At 41.8% G+C, this 18,766-nt stretch overlaps 2 protein-coding genes across 4 annotated transcripts in view; both read right to left on the bottom strand.

Annotated features, from left to right (window-relative positions):
* Positions 1–137: 137 nt before the first annotated feature.
* Positions 138–8,623, bottom strand: LOC110978108 (scavenger receptor cysteine-rich domain-containing group B protein-like). The gene is made up of 5 exons (XM_087139751.1): positions 8,517–8,623; positions 5,479–5,658; positions 4,445–4,545; positions 3,224–3,686; positions 138–2,881 (listed from the first exon to the last, which is right to left on the bottom strand). Exons 2-5 carry the CDS (start codon positions 5,528–5,530, stop codon positions 2,565–2,567), a joined length of 933 nt encoding a protein of 310 aa, XP_086995877.1. The 5' UTR covers positions 5,531–5,658; positions 8,517–8,623; the 3' UTR covers positions 138–2,564.
* Positions 8,624–10,941: 2,318 nt separating this feature from the next.
* LOC110978107 (macrophage mannose receptor 1-like) overlaps positions 10,942–18,766 on the bottom strand; it is a 40,410-nt gene continuing 32,585 nt past the window's right edge. For all 3 annotated transcript variants that reach the window (XM_087139722.1, XM_022232820.2, XM_087139724.1), the window contains 9 exons: positions 18,375–18,508; positions 17,357–17,465; positions 16,797–17,035; positions 16,117–16,288; positions 15,458–15,724; positions 14,069–14,254; positions 13,188–13,226; positions 12,897–12,941; positions 10,942–12,588 (listed from right to left, as the gene is read on the bottom strand). In XM_087139722.1, the coding sequence (XP_086995848.1) occupies positions 12,389–12,588; positions 12,897–12,941; positions 13,188–13,226; positions 14,069–14,254; positions 15,458–15,724; positions 16,117–16,288; positions 16,797–17,035; positions 17,357–17,465; positions 18,375–18,508 (1,391 nt within the window). In that variant the 3' untranslated portion in view covers positions 10,942–12,388. The remainder of the gene's footprint in view (positions 12,589–12,896; positions 12,942–13,187; positions 13,227–14,068; positions 14,255–15,457; positions 15,725–16,116; positions 16,289–16,796; positions 17,036–17,356; positions 17,466–18,374; positions 18,509–18,766) is intronic.

Genomic DNA, 18,766 nt, shown 5'->3' with positions numbered 1-18,766 from the left:
AAGGACTTCTCCCCGGCGCAAATCCACCCTTGAATTAGTTGTTCGTGGTACCCGCTGCTACATCTGATTCGAACCAGCCAACATCATCGGGTAACCCGAAAATAATTTTGATTAATGAAGGTTTCCAAAAATGCACCTTACATTTTTTCGTAGCTTTAATTAACTTGAATGCATGCAAACAGATTTAAATATCGCCTACGGATACAAATACCCCTATGCACATTGTATCAATAAGCACTTTTAGGAATTGAAACTTATGAGGTTTCACCTACTAAGTGTTAAAGAAAATACTTCGTGAAATCTAGGTTTTTATTCAACACTCTTAACGGCTTTTAAATATCTTATTTTCACACTGCTTAAATTTAAAAGACAAATTCGCTTTCTTGCCCTTCTGGGATTTCAGCTAACAGTGTTAGATCAGAGTCCTCAATTTTCCAATTTTTAATTTTTCTCAGCAGCCATGACTGAGGAAAATTAACTCAAAAGGTGTACAACTGGTATTTTTGTTTACGTAGTCCATTCAAGGTGCCTCACAGCAGCACTGTAGTCGAGTCCATCACAAACCATTCAAAATGCCAATCACAAAAATGCTTTTACAAGACAACTCATGAATATTACAGTGTGAACAGTGGCAAAGAAACGTTTGTGACAGTTCATCTAAACATCTTTTGGTCAGGCTTGGACTGGATGACGTGTGATCACGGACGTATATAAAAAAAAAATGCACTTGCAACGCCTTTGTATGAAAAGAAGCCTTGTATGAAAAGAAGTCAACCAGCGGCCATTTTACCGAATACAAATGCGTGGATTGGCTCCCTTCTATTGACGTCAGGAACAACAAAAGCGGGCATTGCCAGGAAAGCTTTGTAGTCGGCTCGGTAAAATGGCCGCGAGTGAATTCAACGATCTCTATAAGCTGATTAAGGGCACTGCGAGTCCAGATTTTATTATACACGTCCGTGCGTGTGATGGACATAGGAGAGGGATTATACAACCATGCATACCTCAGATTTCAAAATGAAAACTACCCATGGAAGTATAAAGAAAATTGCTCATACCTTGAACTTAGTGCAAGTAAATAGAAACTACTGTGATATCTGCAATCAACAATGGAAATACGGGCTTTGGGGTGTAAAGAATGGAACTTTAGATTTCAATTTGGAGGCTAATATTTTGATGTAGTCGTACAACACACTGCCCTGCTGATATGAACTTAGAAAATATAGAAATAAACATGAAACAAAATTAGCACTCAGCCGTATAAATAAATAACCAGAAGGTTCAACTTGGCAGAAATGTTACCTGTACTAAACTGAAAAGTATTTTATTGAAATTGTGATATGCCAAAACATTGCTTTTGATCAGAAATGGGTCAGGAGATAATGAAGCACTGAATCTTTACTGTACTGTGGTAGTGCAGCTGCGTTCCGTTATACCATGGAGGAAATTTAAACTTGAACTGCCTAAGTTTTTACAGCATTTGACAATATTTCAAGGCAGGTGGAGACAGATGGCGTCTAAATTGACCTTTGAAATTCCTTAAAGTCCAAGTGAAGTTTAATCATGCTCCTAGGTTGCATTACTTTATTTGAATTTAAACGACACTCCAGTGAAGTCACTCTATTCAGTGAAATGTAGAATATTTTCTCCATATCTACACTTTTTCGAGGAATCTACTGTGAACTTTTGATTAGTGTCAGAATCTACAGGTATTGTGAACATCCCCTGCAAAACAAGTCCATGCGCCAGCCTGCTAAGTTGAAAAGTTACAGTCCAGTCTTTTATGTAAAATGTACAGTTTCGGGGTGTTTTTTTAAATTGATCTGATTTTAGTTCTTTTATTGTTAACGGGAAAATACCGAAAATTTAAAACGACAAAATAATACACCATATCTACTAAAGCTTAAACTACATGCATATCTTTTCGTAAAACTGCTCTTCGAAACTAAATCCATTCGATTTTCCTGTTACATCAAGGATATTTTATGGTGTACATTTTATCCTTGTCTCTCAGTAATTTGAACACTTTGTTTCGTATCTACTTTCACTGATTTCACTTCTACTCTCTCAATTTCACTGCTCATTTCTCTTTATGGACTTTTAAAATCGTCAAATCTAATTTGTGTTATTTGTATTAGTACCCAGTTCAAGTAAGAGAATAGACTCGGAACTTCAGATGTATGTGAATGGGTTCGGCTTCGCCTCGTCCATTTGGACGAATCTACCGTCCTCGCCATTAATGGACTCCTTACCAGCCGATACACCTGCTCGAAATACAGGGGCGCGTTGTATTTACACTGTGTATGTATCATGGACAGATACTTGAACTATTAAATTCCCATGCAGAACGGCTTGTTTTTTGCCTGCGACTGCGCTGTCCAACAACTTGATATCAAGCCTAAGTAAAAGGGTCTGTAAAAAGCCATTACTTTGCAGACAAATTTCGTGTGTCTTATGTTTTAAACATTAATACATGCAGTTTTTTCGAGCTACACTTTGAGTCAGTATGAATGAGTATATACACTAGGTCAAACTGATAACTTCGCAATAGTTCTCTGCTGTTACTAATCATCTTGACAGACAGCTCCTGCATCTTGCCCGTGCCCGCACGTTGGTTCCTCCCAGCAATGAGACGGGCAGTCGGCCAGTCGCTCCTCCGAGCCATCGCACGCCAAGCCTTCCATGTGTACTGGACCGTCTCCCCGGCCAAAGTAAGCACCGGACTTCGCTTCCACTGCACCAGGGAACCCGAGTTGACGACAGACAACCTGGACATCGTCAATGTCCCAGTCATTGTCACAAATTGTTCCCCATGCATCATCACGGTAGATCTCTACGCGGCCACTCACTGGATTCGAACGCTCAACCAAACGGACAGTATCTGTCAAAATTAAATGACCAAAAAATATGTTCAAATAAAAATTAAAAAGTCGAGTTGGATAAGAAAAACTTGACAGTTGAAGGATATGAAAAATCATTTGATACATTAAAGGATTTGTAATTGGGGTTATTGTCAGGATTTAGAACGGTGACAAAAATATTGATGGACATTGACGAGACAATTAATGATGATTTATTTGTATAGATTTAAAAATAATGATATGAAAATAAGATGACTTTCTAATAAAAATCAGGCATAAGTTTCTATTATATTAGCTTGAAATGGTTTAGTCTACAAAGTAGCCTAATGAGTAGAAGTAAAAGGGTGGACATTCTCTCTTACTGAGTTTTGGTCGGCAAACGACCCCTGCTAGCTTTGCGCTATCACAGGGATGATTGCTGGTGCAAACAAACGGGCAGTCAGCCAGCCGACTCTCTGTGCCTTTACACTTGACTCGACTCATCACGATCGACCGATCACTTTCCCCGTAGAACGATCCCGTCTTGATCTCCACTGCCTCCAAGAAACTTCCTAGCTGACGGCAGACGATGTTAGCATCCCCCATGTCCCAGCCCACGTCGCACACTGTTCCCCAGGTGCCATCGTGATTGATTTCCACGTGACCGCTCAGCTCATCAGTACCATTCACCAAGCGAACAGCTGCATCCTCGATAAGTTTCAGGTCGTACTTGCCCTCTGCCCCCATACGATAGCTGTTTCTGTTGCCCGCGTCCCAGCGTACTTCGACCCACCCGTTGCTGTTCAGTTCAGCAACGATATTACCTTCGCCAGGCGGTGAACCATCCTGACATAGAGAGTCGGCATTTGAATAGACGTAAAAAATAATGACGTGACGTGGGAGAGCGCACATGTACACAAACAGAAGTTACCGGTCTATTTAGGCAGAAAACCCCCAGCCCAGCTTTCTAACGGACTCATTTGTCAAATATCAACGAAACTAATTAGGCCTATGAAAGCCACCAAAATGGACCGACAGAAAACCAATGGACAGACGCGGAAATTTAATCATTGCTCAACCTGTATTTTCCCTCGAAAATTTTAGATAAAAGTGGGTGAGTTTCCAGGGGCAGATCCACGGGTCAACTCCCCCGCACATTGATATTTGTAAAAAGTGGCCTACGATTAAACTTTGGAAGACTCCTCTACTTAAAAGCATAAAACATGTAAGGTCTTATTTGGACAAGAACGAACAAACATGCATTAAATAAGCTTCAACAATGGCGACAACTCTATGTACCCCCCCATAAAAAATTGCCTGAATCACCCCCCGCAACAAATACTGGATTCGCCAAGCTTTGTAACTTTGTTTTGCATCCTCCGTATAGATTATCCTAATAACTAAAAAGAAATAGCAATTAATAGTCGACTGCATGCGTACAGTGTTTGCTGTTTTTCAAAGAACTGCTAAATGGCGAAGATTAAGTTTTTTTAAAAGTTTTAAATATCACGGTGCCATGTATAAGTTCTTTCATACTTATTAACTTTCATGTGCCACCACCGTGCAAATGAATTGGCAATAACCGTTTAGGTGGGACATTATACCTGATCTCCCCACTTCCAGTCAGGTCCTCGAGCCACTCTCGTGCCAATCCTCAGCACCTCAGCCCACTCAGGTCCACTAATGGGATTACCAACGCAAAGTTCTATACATTGAGGAGAAAATAACAGCAGCCCATGACATGAGTGAATTCAGAGTGTAAGCCGAATGGACACTCTCTAGGACTGGAGTGGGCATTTCCACGAGTGAACAGGAACCCCCCATTTTAAAGTTAAGGCATTTCAGTTACTTGCGCAGCATTGTCACTTTTTGCAGCATGACGTTGATTTTAAAGTAATTGTTCATTCTTTAACACTTTTTTTACTACGGATATTAGTTTTCCCAGGAATATGCTGTTTGATGAACATTTAATTAAAGCGCAACTCACGCAGTTTTTTTTGCCAAAAAATCATGTACTGCACGACGCCTCAAAATAATTATACCTTTCCATCGCGGACTCAAAACCTGGATATGCCACTGGTGATTCGCTTAATGATTTATAGGAATTAGATGTCAGTGATCCCATATATTCCTTTCACTCGTCATTACTGTAGCTAAGATGAAAACCTTTGGCAAAGACCAATCATGGGAACAAATTAATTAAAGAAGTGCAAGAAATGCTCAAAGGTGGCCCTTAGGGTACAATATGTCATTGTTAGCAACATCAGAGTGGTGTGTTTCACTATTAAAACGCTTTCTCAAGGCAATAATTAGTACGATGGGAACACTGTACAAATTCTTTGCATTGAGCTTATTTATTGTTTCCAAGGGACCAATATCCAAGGAAATATATTCACTGTCTCATTTTTCTTCTTTCCTGTTGAAGGTGTTCACTGTAAGTGAAACCTGGACGTTTTTCCCTGTTTGAAGAAGGGGTTCAACAGGAAAACGTGCCCCCACGGGGAAGTCTATACAACTTACGTGAAAGCCACAGCTAAGTTCTACCAGCATGCAGGTACAGATGAATTCCCACATTGGAAAAAATGGTCAAACCCAACCACACCCATCAAAAGAAACGAAAAATGAATTGGCTACCTACCACGCAGAAATGCTAAAGTTACCATCACAGCTAAATTGGACATCAGTGCCATTGTCGTCAGAGAGTTGTTGTACGATGCTGCCTGAGAGAGTGCTGTCCTGGAAATGAATTTTTGGTAAACTTTCTGGAAAACTACCAAAGAGAGTTGATCGGACGATTTTTCAGGGTCCTAGACGGGACCTAGGGCAAGGAGACGAAAGGACCCTTGGAAGAACATTTCAGTGTTTGGGAATTCAAAAACACGTCAAAGGGTTGTCTGCTATACTTGTATGCCCATTGATGAGAAAAAAATATGAGATGCACAACCTCTGTTCCACCTCTGGTGTGCATCAATCCAAACAAATTACAGTTCTCCTGGCTGGAATCGACGATATGTACGAGATAACTTTACCATGTGGGGTTTTGATACAATGAATATGCATCGTTTTGTACCCAAAGGCTGAATCATACTTGTCGCAAAACTTGGCACGAACTCAAAACTGTGACGTCAAATACACATCTACAATGAGTGTGCTGCAACTTCGCTATATATGAACACAGTAATTATTTTAACTCGGCTTATTTCGCTACAAATGTTTCATGACGGCAAATTCGCCTCGCCCCCGCGTTTGCCTGAAGTATGAGCCCGCTAGTACACTCCTTGTTATAAGGAGGCTGGAGGCGTCTCTGGCTGTACTTTCTTGGCAGTTAGCTTTTCGATACGGGCGATTCACAATAGCGTGCATCCAAGAGTTTACAACGTGCTGGCCGATCACAATGCGCAAAATCTGTCAACCAAATGTGCATTTTGAAAGGGTCGACATAATTCGCGCATTGTAATTGGCCAACGCGTAGCAAACTCTTGGAGGCGCACCATTATGAATCACTCCTATTCACTGATCCCTGGTCATTGCTGACAGTTTTGCGGCATTCTTGCTAACGATTGGTGCTGCTGTCAACGATTCACTGATCTTACTGTCATTAACCTCTTGTCGACAATCTGCTCAAGTTTCAAATTGTTTTGATGCCATTGATGTTGTTCAAGTCGTTATATCAGTTAAACCGCTCCGATTTGAATTCTGTTTGTTCCAGAAAAATATTGGAGTTTGAGGTTATCAGGTAAAACAGCTGTGATCTTATTGATGGTGTATAACATACATATTATCATTTATTACTGGCCGATCACAATGCTCGAAATCGGTCGACCAAATGCACGTTTGGAAAGGGTCGACAGATTTTGCGCGTTGTGATTGGGCAACGTTGCAACGCGTTGCAAACTCTTGCAGGTGCACTATTTTTAATGGCCCATATTTCCAATAGGAACCTATTTCTATTATAATGACAGGATTTAGGGATAAAACGTTGCTTTCTCATTTGTCTTATCTTGATGGAGAATCACAGAGAATTTTGGTCGTTTTTAATCACAGAACACTGCAAAAACTACGGTGTTAAATCTGTCTACACCAGTCTAGTGTGGTCCTCCAGTCTACACCCAGGATGCTAAATAAATTAACATCACAGTTTTAGTAGTAGATGAAGCACTGAGCGGTGGTTTAAATCGACCATTCCTGGTGCTTTACAAAGTAGTCCTTGACTTCACATTAAAAATCTACAACAGGCGCCCGTGATCAGTTGCAGGCACTTAAGCAATTAATGTGCGGTATGTGCGACTCTGTATACCTGAGTAGCACCTGCTTTTGTGCTCCTTTAGCGCTCAGTAAAGGGTCTGCTGAAAATTAGTGTGCGGGAAGATAAAATAAGTTTTCACTTCCGACAACCTCACGATCCTGTCCACGGAACCCTCAGTCTCCCCTATACACGTCTAACAAGGGCGCATTTTTACATTCCTTTCGTTGGCTCCCACAACGAGCCTATTCTCCACAATTCTTACAATTCGTCACCGACACTATACAAACTCATCCGCAAGTCAATTCGTGGACCGAAACCGCGTCATCAACAACTTCGGTTTCACCTGGTAGTGTGCGTGCACATCGGACATTGACGCCAGACTGATTATTGTTTTCAGGAACTGACACCCCTTTGCATGTTGCGGCAAAATTGTACGGAGAAAAAAAATGCTCTGATAGGTTTGACATGAATTTAATCCATTCGTATAATTGTTGCCTAGTGTATTTCTTCAGTAAGGTATCAGTTCGTGAAAACGACAATTACCCAGTTCTGTAAAAACTACGCAAGTGTAGCGCACTCACGCACGCACACCTGAGCGTGCCAGTTCGTGGTGTCAATGACTTCGGACAACTTCATGATCCTGTTCACGGACCCCTCCCACAATGAGCCTATTCTCTACAATTCTTTGGATTCGTCACCGTCACTATACGAACTCATCCGCAAGTCAGTTCGTGGAAACCACGTAATCTTCAACTCCGGTTTCACTTGGCAGCTCGTACGCACATCCGACACTGACGCCAGATTGACTTTTGTTTTCAGGAACTGACACCCCTATGGTGTACTATTTACGACACACATTTCTCTCTCTCTCTCTCTCTCCTCTCTCTCTCCCTCTCCCTCTCTCTCTCTCCCTCTCCCTCTCTCTCTCTCTCTCTAGCCTCCCTCCAGGCGACACAACTACAAAACGCGACGGAATGACGGCTCCCTTGCGTCGTGCCGTCAGGTCGCACAGTCGTGCGTTGCGTCGAACGTCGTGTCGTGCATCGCGTCGACGTCCCCCCCCCGTGCCTTCAAAGTAGGCCTAAATGCTATTCGCTCTTTGGTGTTGATTTTTCTTGTTTTTATCTCGTCCATTCATCGATTATGATTCATTTCTGTCATATTTTATTGAAAAAAAGAGCAAAAAGAAAATCTGCATATGTAGGAACTGCTCTCTCATAATAAATGGAAGCCCAGAATTCGTCACCCAGCCACTGATTTCTTTTCAATACCGTCAATTAAGTTGTCATTTGTGGTAGATTTGTAACGTTATAGATACTGGTATTTTTCTGTAGTCCATCCCTGCAGTTTCCAAGTAGTACTCCCAATCCTCCAGACAATTTGTCTACAATTGAACGGCCGCAAGTTTGACCACGAGTTAAGGAAGTTACCTCCAAGCCTGCTCGATAATACCATCAGAATATTCCGTCTTAGTCTTCTTTCAGGTCAGTCTTCCTCGTTACCTTCATCAGCACCACACTTTCAATGATATTGGTCCGAGTTTCTCAATAAAACATTGTACAGACGCTATTATCATTGTGGCCGTGTCTTTTCTTCAACTCTGTTTGGCTCTGCACATAATTTTCTCCTCAGATCCGCATGTTACATTTTTGCAAGCACGTAATAATGATTGATGTATTGTATCTTAGAATGGATTAGAAATAGTTATTAGAAGGATCAAAATTAGAGCAGGAAAAGCTAAAACATTGTTGTGGCTGACGTTGTGGCTGATGTTATTTATTTCCTGAGGACAACACTGGTAGTTGGTCGTAACACTCTTTCTAATTACATTTGATTAAAAAAAATTTCTTCAACAACTCACTCTTAATGACAACACAATGCTAGAAAGCATGCATGAAAAAGAACAACAGAAACAAGACCTGCTACCCATTTGCTTTTTGCACGCTGCCGCCATGGGCATGCATAGCCTCAATTTGCAGCTTTACGTAATGATTCCCGTGTATGTTGTTTAGTAATTTGGGGCATGCTGCGTTAGTTCCTCTACCATTTAACCATACGATTGGACAATATTTCAAAAGCTACGTTGACGCGTTTCTGACGCAATTGTAAAAGTTGCCAGTTCGAGGCCCTGCATGCCCATGGCGGGAGCGTGCAAAGGGCGAATAGCATGTACATGTACTATGCAAGCACGGGGACAGAAATGAAAGAAAACAGTGAAGGGCGCCTCTATAGAGTGTCGAAGTGAATACGTCACGCGCACAATTAGTTTTTGAAAAGGCATTAGCGCGAGAACCCATACGCGCGCGTGTACTCCTTTCGTTCGCACTGTACCTTCTGGCTACCTGGTATTCTACAAACACCAGGAAACAAAGGGCGACAGCACACGACACGTCTCGTCGTGCTTCGCGTCGTACTTCAGACGACATAATACACGATGCGACGCACGATATGATACACGACGCGATCGACGCACGGCGGTTCGACGGGATGGGCGACGGAAGGAACGACCAAACGTTTAGGCAACAACGAAAGGACGTAAGACAGCACGATGCGACGAGCAACGGCACGACACGACGCACAATGCAAAGCGTCGTGTATGTACAAACATAATGGCAAGAAGGCGACGGTGCAACCTGACGGCACGACGCAAGGGAGTCGTCGTACCGTGTAGTTGCGTCGCCTTGGAAGAGGCTATAGAGAGGCAGAAATGCGTGTCGTAAATAGTGCACCATACACCCCTTTGCATGTTGCTGTAAAATTGTACCGGGAACAAAATGCTTTGAAAGGTTTGACATGAATTCAATCCATTTTTATAATTGTTGCCCAGTGTATACCGGTGGACTTGATATAGGTATCAGTTCTTGCGCACTGGGTTGCGCACTGGAAGTCTCGCAGTGTCCGATATCAGTTTGTGAAAACGAAAATTACCAAGTTGGCAGTAAAAACCACATAAGTGTAGCGCGCGCACTCGCGCACGCACACCTGAGCGTGCCAGTTCGTGGTGTCAATGACGAACTGAACTCATGTCACTGAACAAACTTGCCGTTCTGGTCTTTCAAACCAAAGTGACTTCTGTCCCCCGACAGTCTCTAGGGATAGATTTCTACACCGGCCTCATAGCGCAGCGATTTATTGACACACACAGTGTGCTGTAAAGCCCTAAAACGTGAAGTTTAGCTGCTTCGCCTTGAACCCTGTCCCACGATAATAAACAATGTATCAACAAAGCGCCGTTCAGGCTCTCAAGAACAAAATAGGGTCTAACAGACTTCTAACTTATATACTGGGCAAAGGGTGCGTGCCCCAATGACCCATGCGTCTGAGCCAGGAAACCTCATGTGACATTACTTTATAGACAAACCTGCCCACACTTTTCTTGAATATCCTAGGCACAGATGTTCATGATCAGATGTGATATGTTTTATGTTTATATGATTTATGCTGAATCTTACAAAAATGACATATTTATGGCTTGTTTGTCGTTCTCCCTTTTTCAGTGCTTTTGAATACATTTTGGTTGTTGGGAAGTCAGAAAACCCTTCACAATCCCCTTTTATTTTACTCACCACGAAAAAGTGGAGGATGATTGAATAGCCCATCCCCCAATCCCTAAGGGGTGGTATATAACCTCATCCCCCGGGATGTACGCCCATAGCCATATACATGTACTGTCTATGTTTTCAAGTAGTATCTAGCTCTTTGTCTATCATGCTATCGGCATATATATGCCAACTTCGACAACATTTCAAAGCAAGACCATGTTACTGAATTTGTCGAAGAAAAAAAAATTAACATAATTTCTCCCAAAAAAATGGGTAAAACTACATTACAATGAAACTAGATCGTAAAACAGTCTTTATGTTTTTTCTAAATAAAAAAGATTGCTTTATTTTGTGGCTTTTTTAAGCGTATTGATGGATTAAAAACGAGTTCTTGATGGACAGTAAGATCACAATTAGAACACAAACAAAAGTATTGAATGTTGCAGACAGATAGTCACACCAATAGCTTTCTAAGCAAGGCAGCTTCCGATTTGAATTCTGGCTAAGAGTTCGAACAGCGATGACGTTTCTTTACTAGCAAAATGATACAGTGGAGTCTTGGAATTATGAAATTGGTCAAATGCAATGACGTGGACCCACGAAATTATTGAGAAACCTTGGAATTAACCTTCGCTGAAAAAAAAACGCAATTGCAATACTAATTGTAAAAAATGGAACTAATGTATTGTTCATCCCTAACCAGCAAACCAACAAACAGGGTTTCAATTAGGCACAGCAAACCAAATAAAGTGTATAAAATAATCTGCGTAAATAAGCCACAAGCCATTAGGAAGTAAAAGAAACAAGGTGCAAGCAGCGTGTTCACCACTCTGGTCTAGGCTTTCGTTGTAATTGATATAGGCACATCATGTACATAATTCTCCCTGTTAATGACCTCTCAAACAATGGCATATTCAATGTAGGGGTCGCGCGCAAAGCGCCCGACCATTTAGGAATAGCACTTGAACGTCATGATGGGGAAAATACTCTTTAACGGATGTGAAAAGTGCACCAGCCTTTCAGAAAATAATTCACATTTTGCCCGTAAATTTTGATACCTCAAACCGAAACTGTATTATACTTTTATTGAATGGAAATTTCATCAAATGGAAAAAAATGTGGTTGTCACGTGCGAGAGAGCGCGGTGGTAACACTGGGCGGCGTCCATGTACGCTCTTAGAGAGATAATATTTGGATCACTGGGCTGAATTCTTATGATTTCAAACAAACAGGAACATACATATCTATTTTATGAAAAAATATTAGTGTTCATTCTGGAAAACTGCCCATTGTGTCCGGCTTCGTAAGCCATCTCGCAATTATTTTGGGGCTGTTCAAAAAACAAAATCTCAACCCTGACGAGGAGGTGGTGTGTGATCCTGTTCCGAGAACAGAGTTCTTGGGGTACGTTCCAGCCGTTGGAGCGCGAGACCAAGAAACCCTTGTCAAGAGCAGGCCGCCCAAACTCGAACTAAGTTTTCAGTTTCAAACAGCGCCCTCTTATTTTCATACGGGCACATGTTGTACGCGGTGATTATAGCTTGAACGCATTAATTAATGCATTAATTCTTTCGGTTATTATTTCTTCATTTCCATACACATTTGATTCTTTTAAGAATCTCAAAATATGAAGACGTCAGATACTGATCAATGATTTTGTGACAAAGAGCAGGAATATGAGTTTTCAGTCTCATTATGGAAAAGCAACTAAGATGCTCACATTAGGTTCTTTGGAGTTTTTATAACGTGTGACCGACCATTCAAGTCGTAGTTGCATCAACCTCAATATTCGAGAAGTAGGCAGCGTTTTCGAAGCCAGTTGTAGACATCACGTCGCGGTCTTCCATAAAGTTTCCTTTGCCGCGCCAGCGACCCAGAAAGAGGTATGCAGCGACAAGGCCTGCGACGACGACAATGATGACAGCAATGACTATACCCACAATGGCCCCGCCTGACAGACCTGTAAGAAAAAGGATCGATAGGCATTGGTCAAGGTTTGGTGAAGTAGGCCAGGCCTTCATGGATAATGCGTTACACAGGTGCAAGGGCGACTTATTTGGGCCAAGCCACGGACACCTACAAGATGTAATGAATACAAATATGTCAAGGTTGTAACTGCAACCGCTCTCTCCTTGTGCAAAAGTCGCATTTTCACTTCAAGGACTGTTTCTTGTAACGGCAATAATTTTGTCTCATACTAAATTCAAAGATGTAAGGCTAGCTACCTCTTGAATCTTGGTGTGTTCTATTTTATTTTTTTTATCTCACCTCCGGTTTGGGGTTTCGGGCTGAGTGTGCCTGGTTTGCCTGTTTCTGGAGAAGAGAAAAAAAGGCCATAGCCCAGTGTTATCTCCTTTGCTGTTTTCTACGTACTCGGCTACATCTTCGTACAGTGGTGGAATTCATACATCCCTGCACTGTTTTTGGTTTAATGGGATAGAAATCATTCCAGTGTATGCACATAGGTTACAATTTTGTTCCTCAACACGGCAAAAAGCACATGGTTTAACTTTTCAATTTCAAGCTTTTTGATAACCAAAGATAATTACTAAATCATACCGAATTCTGAAGTGTAAGGTAGCTCCGTCTTAGGGTAACCTATACGAAATAAAATAATCACTTGTCATGATTTGATATACACAAGGTATTTCATCTACACAACAAACGCTTAATAGTTTATCCAACTGTTTCTTAAAACGAATGGTGATTTGTTCCCAGCATGAAATTGAAATGCCAGATTGATAAAAAGTGGAAATTTAGTGAAAATAAGTATGAAAGTATTTATTTTCTGTCAATATTGGCAAAATTGAACAAATTTTTGTGGAATAACTAAAGCAGTTAACAGTTCTACCATGAGTCACAATAAGCCTCAACTACCTGGTTCCAGGGTGTACGTGGTGCATTGCGAGTTTTCAAACTGGTCACAATTGCTGAATATTAATTATTCAAATCCTGAATGCCTGAGAAATGGATGGGCATGGAGTTCTGCAAATTGCCAAACATGATGGCTCATTTTCAGATCTACACCTACAATTTCATTGCATAAAATCATTTTCAATCGCAAGAGAAAAAAATCTACATTTCAGATTTTTTCGTTGTGACTGACTGCAAAACTACAAACGTCGAGATTTAAATTAGCACTACGAATGGGCCTCGGGTGTCCAGCAAGAGAGGGGTGCTATTCTGTCAGCAACAGAGGCTCCTTTGGAATAGGACTTCGCTGGTTCACGAACGACCAGGAAATGCACGAGTCACGGCCGCATCGCTACCAACAAATTGAACACTCCCGACTAACGCTGCTCTTTTCAACCAATGAGGGGGTGCTTCTGCAGATACTGATACAAAAGTTAAACCAAACCTTTGGTCTGAAAGTAACGCTACTCTGTTGAGCGGAAAGTGTAGTTTTACGGTGAAGAGGATGGGTATCCGATATCCAGTACCTTTAGAAGTAGGCAGCCGACAGACGCAGTCGGCTTTGCGGACATCGCAGAATTCGTCAGACCACTTCCCATCATTCACGTCCATGGCCACACAGTCCGCGCCGACTGATTGACCATCAGGTTGACCGATGGCCCAGTTTACATAGTCCACTTTGCTCCCTTCCGTGTCATTATACACAAAGTCACCTGCACATAGTGACAAAAAAGTCACCGAAATAAATGTCCGAAGAAACTAAATGTGACAGCTGCAGACTGTTAATATAATATCAGGATTTTTAATCCTCGACAATTTTGACATTTGTCCTTCCAAACATTTAAAATCCGCTTTACGTACACTTGTTGATATATTATTGTCCCATCTCTCTTTCCAATTGAAATGTTAGATCTAACACTTTTTTGCTTTTAAATTTCTTTCAATTATTTTATACCAATAATTTACAATTGCACAAAGTATACAAGAACATTATTTCGTGAACAAACAAGCGGCCACCAGATTACAGACGGCCTGTGCACCCGTAGATGGCAACGTTCCTGACCGCCTCTAATCTTGGCTACCGCACTCTCGTTTCCAGGGACTGAAACTAAAAACTAAACAATTTAAAGTACAGATCATTTCGAATTTAGAATGACTTATTTTGAAAACACAACAACTTTCAATGGAAACTCGACTGAAATCTGAATCTATAGCAGGGCAGTTGAGAGAGGAAATTTTACTCAAATTCATCCTGTCCCTAGTTTCAGTCGTAGGGAACAAATTTTCACTGAAATGGAGTGCACTTTCACTCTGGAATCTAGATCACACTTCAGTTGAGAATTTGCCAGAGACAAGAAAAAATACATTATCAACAAAAGGCATAATTTTCATTCTTTGATATGTAGCTTTTTTTTTCAAGAATGTTGCCGGAATATTTTGTGCAGGATTTTATGCCATAGCAGTACATATTTTTCTTCGGCAGTATTTTAATGGTATTGGTTAGATTTGCAAACAGAACAGCTGAAAAGATATTTTAACATAATGGAAACGCATACTGTTGAGTAAAACAGTGTTTTTGACTGAGAGATGTAATTTCTGTTTTCCCCCTTACTTCCCTAAACAGTCCCAACGACAGTTCCACTTTCTCGATGAGGGCGTTCTTGAGATGCACTGCACGCCATTTCGTCAGCGCCGTCTTAGTGACGAATTTATTTTATTTATGTCAGCCTAGCAAAAACAATACCAACTGGGAAGAAAGATCTTGCCCCTTTTTGTGTCATTTTTGTATATGACGTGCTTTAAAACCACTGAACCACTGAAAAGTACATGCAGCCATTCAAGGTGTGTGAAAATGAAAAGGTTCAACTCAGGTTGAGGATGTCATTCTGATAAAAACCGACTGTTTTGATAAATACCTTCGGAATCCCTGTATATTTGAAGCCACACCCTTCCCGAACTCAGTGGTTTGTCTGTCCGGGCGTTGCTCCGAATAAATTCGTTCTGCTCGTCACTGTGGACCGCGGGTAAGACGGCTCCATAATCCCGCCTGCATTTCTCCTGGGCTTCATCGCGAGAGACTCGCGTCAGTCCGGTGTTGAAGAGAAGACACTCGCTGCCGTCTTGTTCCCAGCCCGCCACACCACAGTATCGCGGTGTTGCACTAGTCGAGGGAATGCGAGATACTACAAGACAACCAGTCGAAAAGTTTGGGATGAGCAAAGAGGTAAATCAGGGGCGTAAACATTCACTATTAGTTCGCAGTCTCAACACGTAACGCACCTGAACCACATCCATACAAAAGAAAGAAAAGCTGAGGTGAAGTTGAAGTAAAAGCTTTCGAGTTGTCACTCAACACATCCCTGATTAAGTACTTTGCCCCGGGTTTATTGAAAGAACAAAACACAGTTTCAAGATACCCTACAATGAAAAAAACACTAGGCCGACGACCGAAGGGCCGCCACCTCAAGTCCTCTAGAATTTCCTGCCTATATGTCCCCACTGTCCTCTCGCTGAAGCAGAATGGATTTTCCTAATTACAAAGGCATTGATCAAATTTGGAAATAAATTAACGTACCTCCCCCGATCTGGCAGACCGAGGCACGCTTGGACGAGCAGGCCGTGTTGTCCCACACTTTTCCAGGGAGCATTCTGACACATCCTTCTCCCTCCCTCGAGCTCGGCTCGTTGTGATTCCAGTTCACGTACGACAGCTGGTTTTCATTCAGCCACGAGAAAGTGCCGCTGTTCTGTTGATGAATAAACTAACATAATATTCCCACCTCCAAATGACAGAAACATCCAGAATGAATTCATGAAAGATGAAATAAATTGGACAGTGCAAGACGAAAAAGGAGGAAGCTAAATATCAAACACAGCACACATTAATAATATTGCGAACTCAGTGTAATATCACATGCAGTTGAAAGAGTGAGGCCTAGGCTATACACCGTGTTACTGCCACGCCGAACTTGAATAATTAATTTGTTTTGTAAAGTTTCCACGGCAATAGCACGGCGTTTATCGCCAGTTCGGCTTGGCAAATTGCATTCAGCAAAGCAAGTTATTTAGCTTGACAGGGCATGCCACGCTATTGTGCATTAATGCCCCACTCACTTTGATTAAGTTCGGCGCGGCAGTATTCACGGTGTAGAGTCTAGGCCTAAGAGTGTTGACAAGTTGGCCGAGGTTATCCGTCATGGTTTGAAGTGGGAATTAAACATTGCCCCGTGCTCAATATGCGCTACGAATCCTTACATCTCGTTTGAGCCCGATCCATGCGTCACCGATGCCATGGTAGGTCAGTGCGCTTCGGATCAACGCCTCTTCGAAACGGTTGCCGATGGAGGCAAGCGTGCCCGGATCTCCATGGCAGTTGAGTTCCGCCTCGTTGTAGCTGTTTGGTGTCGAGTCAACCTTGTAGCAGGTTTGCCCGAAAGAACTGTAGCCCGGAATGTCACAAGGTATATCGATCCAAGTATCTGGACGGTTTTTGTCTGGACATCGGCGAAAAGGGAACAGGTAGTTTTGAATTTTGGAACTTTCTCTTTGCGCGGTCCTTTTATTTTTTTGTACATGCATTTTAATGAGTGGAAAATTCATTCCCATCAGCACTAAATAAGAGGTGAAAATGTGGGTTACTTCTTGTGGGGAGACAGCAAGGACAATAGGTACGACAGATTAGATTCATGATGGAAATCGTAGCTTTGTTAAATTGTGAACAATGCATGACTCAAAGTAGATTTTATGCAGACACAATGAAAGCCTGCAATATCTGCGTCTTTGATTTTGTTTTTGAAACGTTTCTTGTGACTCACCTAGTGGTTTTTGACAAATGTAACTCTCATTTGCAGATCCCTCGATATTTGCCCACTGTCCAGAAGTGGTAATGTTGCCCTTCAGCATGTGGACACAACCCCCTTGGAGCTGTTTTCCAAGAAAAAATCACAGTAAACCAAATGTTGATAGCTAAATTAAAGACGATTACTCTACTGAGGAATACTTATGAGCCAATTTAAATTGCTAATAAGAAAGATTTCACGCAAGACAAGACTGTCTCCAGTGAGAGCGAGCAAAGCTCGATGAACTGTTGCAGTCTGAAACCTGAATGTTCTGTCCATGCGTGGATACCGTTGGGTATGGCGTCACGGACTGACTGGCATGGTTGATGCATATATTTGCTCCCACGTTGTGCAAGTACTATTCGTCTTGTAAGACGCAATAAGCTAGTTCAGTTTTCCAGTGATGCATGCTACAGAATGAAGGGTGTTGGGAGTCTCTTGGGAACAGTAACACGCGTGCGCAATGTCTGCCCTATCAGCCTGTCCACACTCCAATTCAGGGATCTATTATTTGCATAACAAGTAGTTCTGCCATATATTTAAGTTTTAAATATGGTTCTGCATACCATCTCCCTCCACCCCCTGTGCAGTATTCGCTCGTCTATGCAAACTGGCCATAAATAAACACATAAACGGTGTGATGGGGGTAGACTGGTTGACGGTGCATCGCAAATTGAAGGAACAAACTCAAAACTTAGTGCACGTAATGGAAGTGAAGATGAATTAAAAGTAGGAAATGTTGGAAAGGAACCTCAAATACATTTGCATAACATAGTTTGCTCCTAGGGTAAAAATATAACCCCTTCATGTTCCCTTTTAAAAATTTACCTAGCCTGTTTGATTCCTTATTCCCAAAATTAGCTCTGTTGTGGAACCGCTGTATTACTTCAATGAGGATTAAATCAGGCTATACTTCAGTCCTAAACGTCTTCGGCCAAACTAAACAATTTCCATCCAAGCAGGATTAGTGTCTAAGTTGAGGTTTCACACTTACGGCTGGATTTCCCGGGGCCCAGTTGGTGAAGTTCAATCGTGACCCATCAGTCCAATGAAAGTCATCAACCAATCTATTTAGTCCCATCCAACAGTGAGTACTGCTCAGCTGATCCATCAGCGCAGTCAGGAAAACTGCCATTCCAGATCAGAAACATCATTATTACTTATTTGTTTCTGCTTTCATTAAAGGGACGCACAGCTTTCTAGACAGACGCACAGCTTTCTTGACAGTACTCGATCATTACCAATACCTAGAAAATGTGGTACTGGAGACCACTTAAGGAAAGATTCAAGGTACATGTAGGCCACTCTTTACAAGACCTAATTCAAAAGAGGCAAAATTGCAGCACATACAACCAGACACGTGTCAAAGACCTTTCAACGCAACAA

The sequence above is a fragment of the Acanthaster planci genome, linkage group LG08 (genome assembly GCF_054643075.1).
Source record: "Acanthaster planci isolate LZ-2023a linkage group LG08, COTS_SCS, whole genome shotgun sequence".
Lineage (NCBI taxonomy): Eukaryota > Metazoa > Echinodermata > Asteroidea > Valvatida > Acanthasteridae > Acanthaster > Acanthaster planci.
This window is presented reverse-complemented; position numbering and strand designations above follow the sequence as displayed.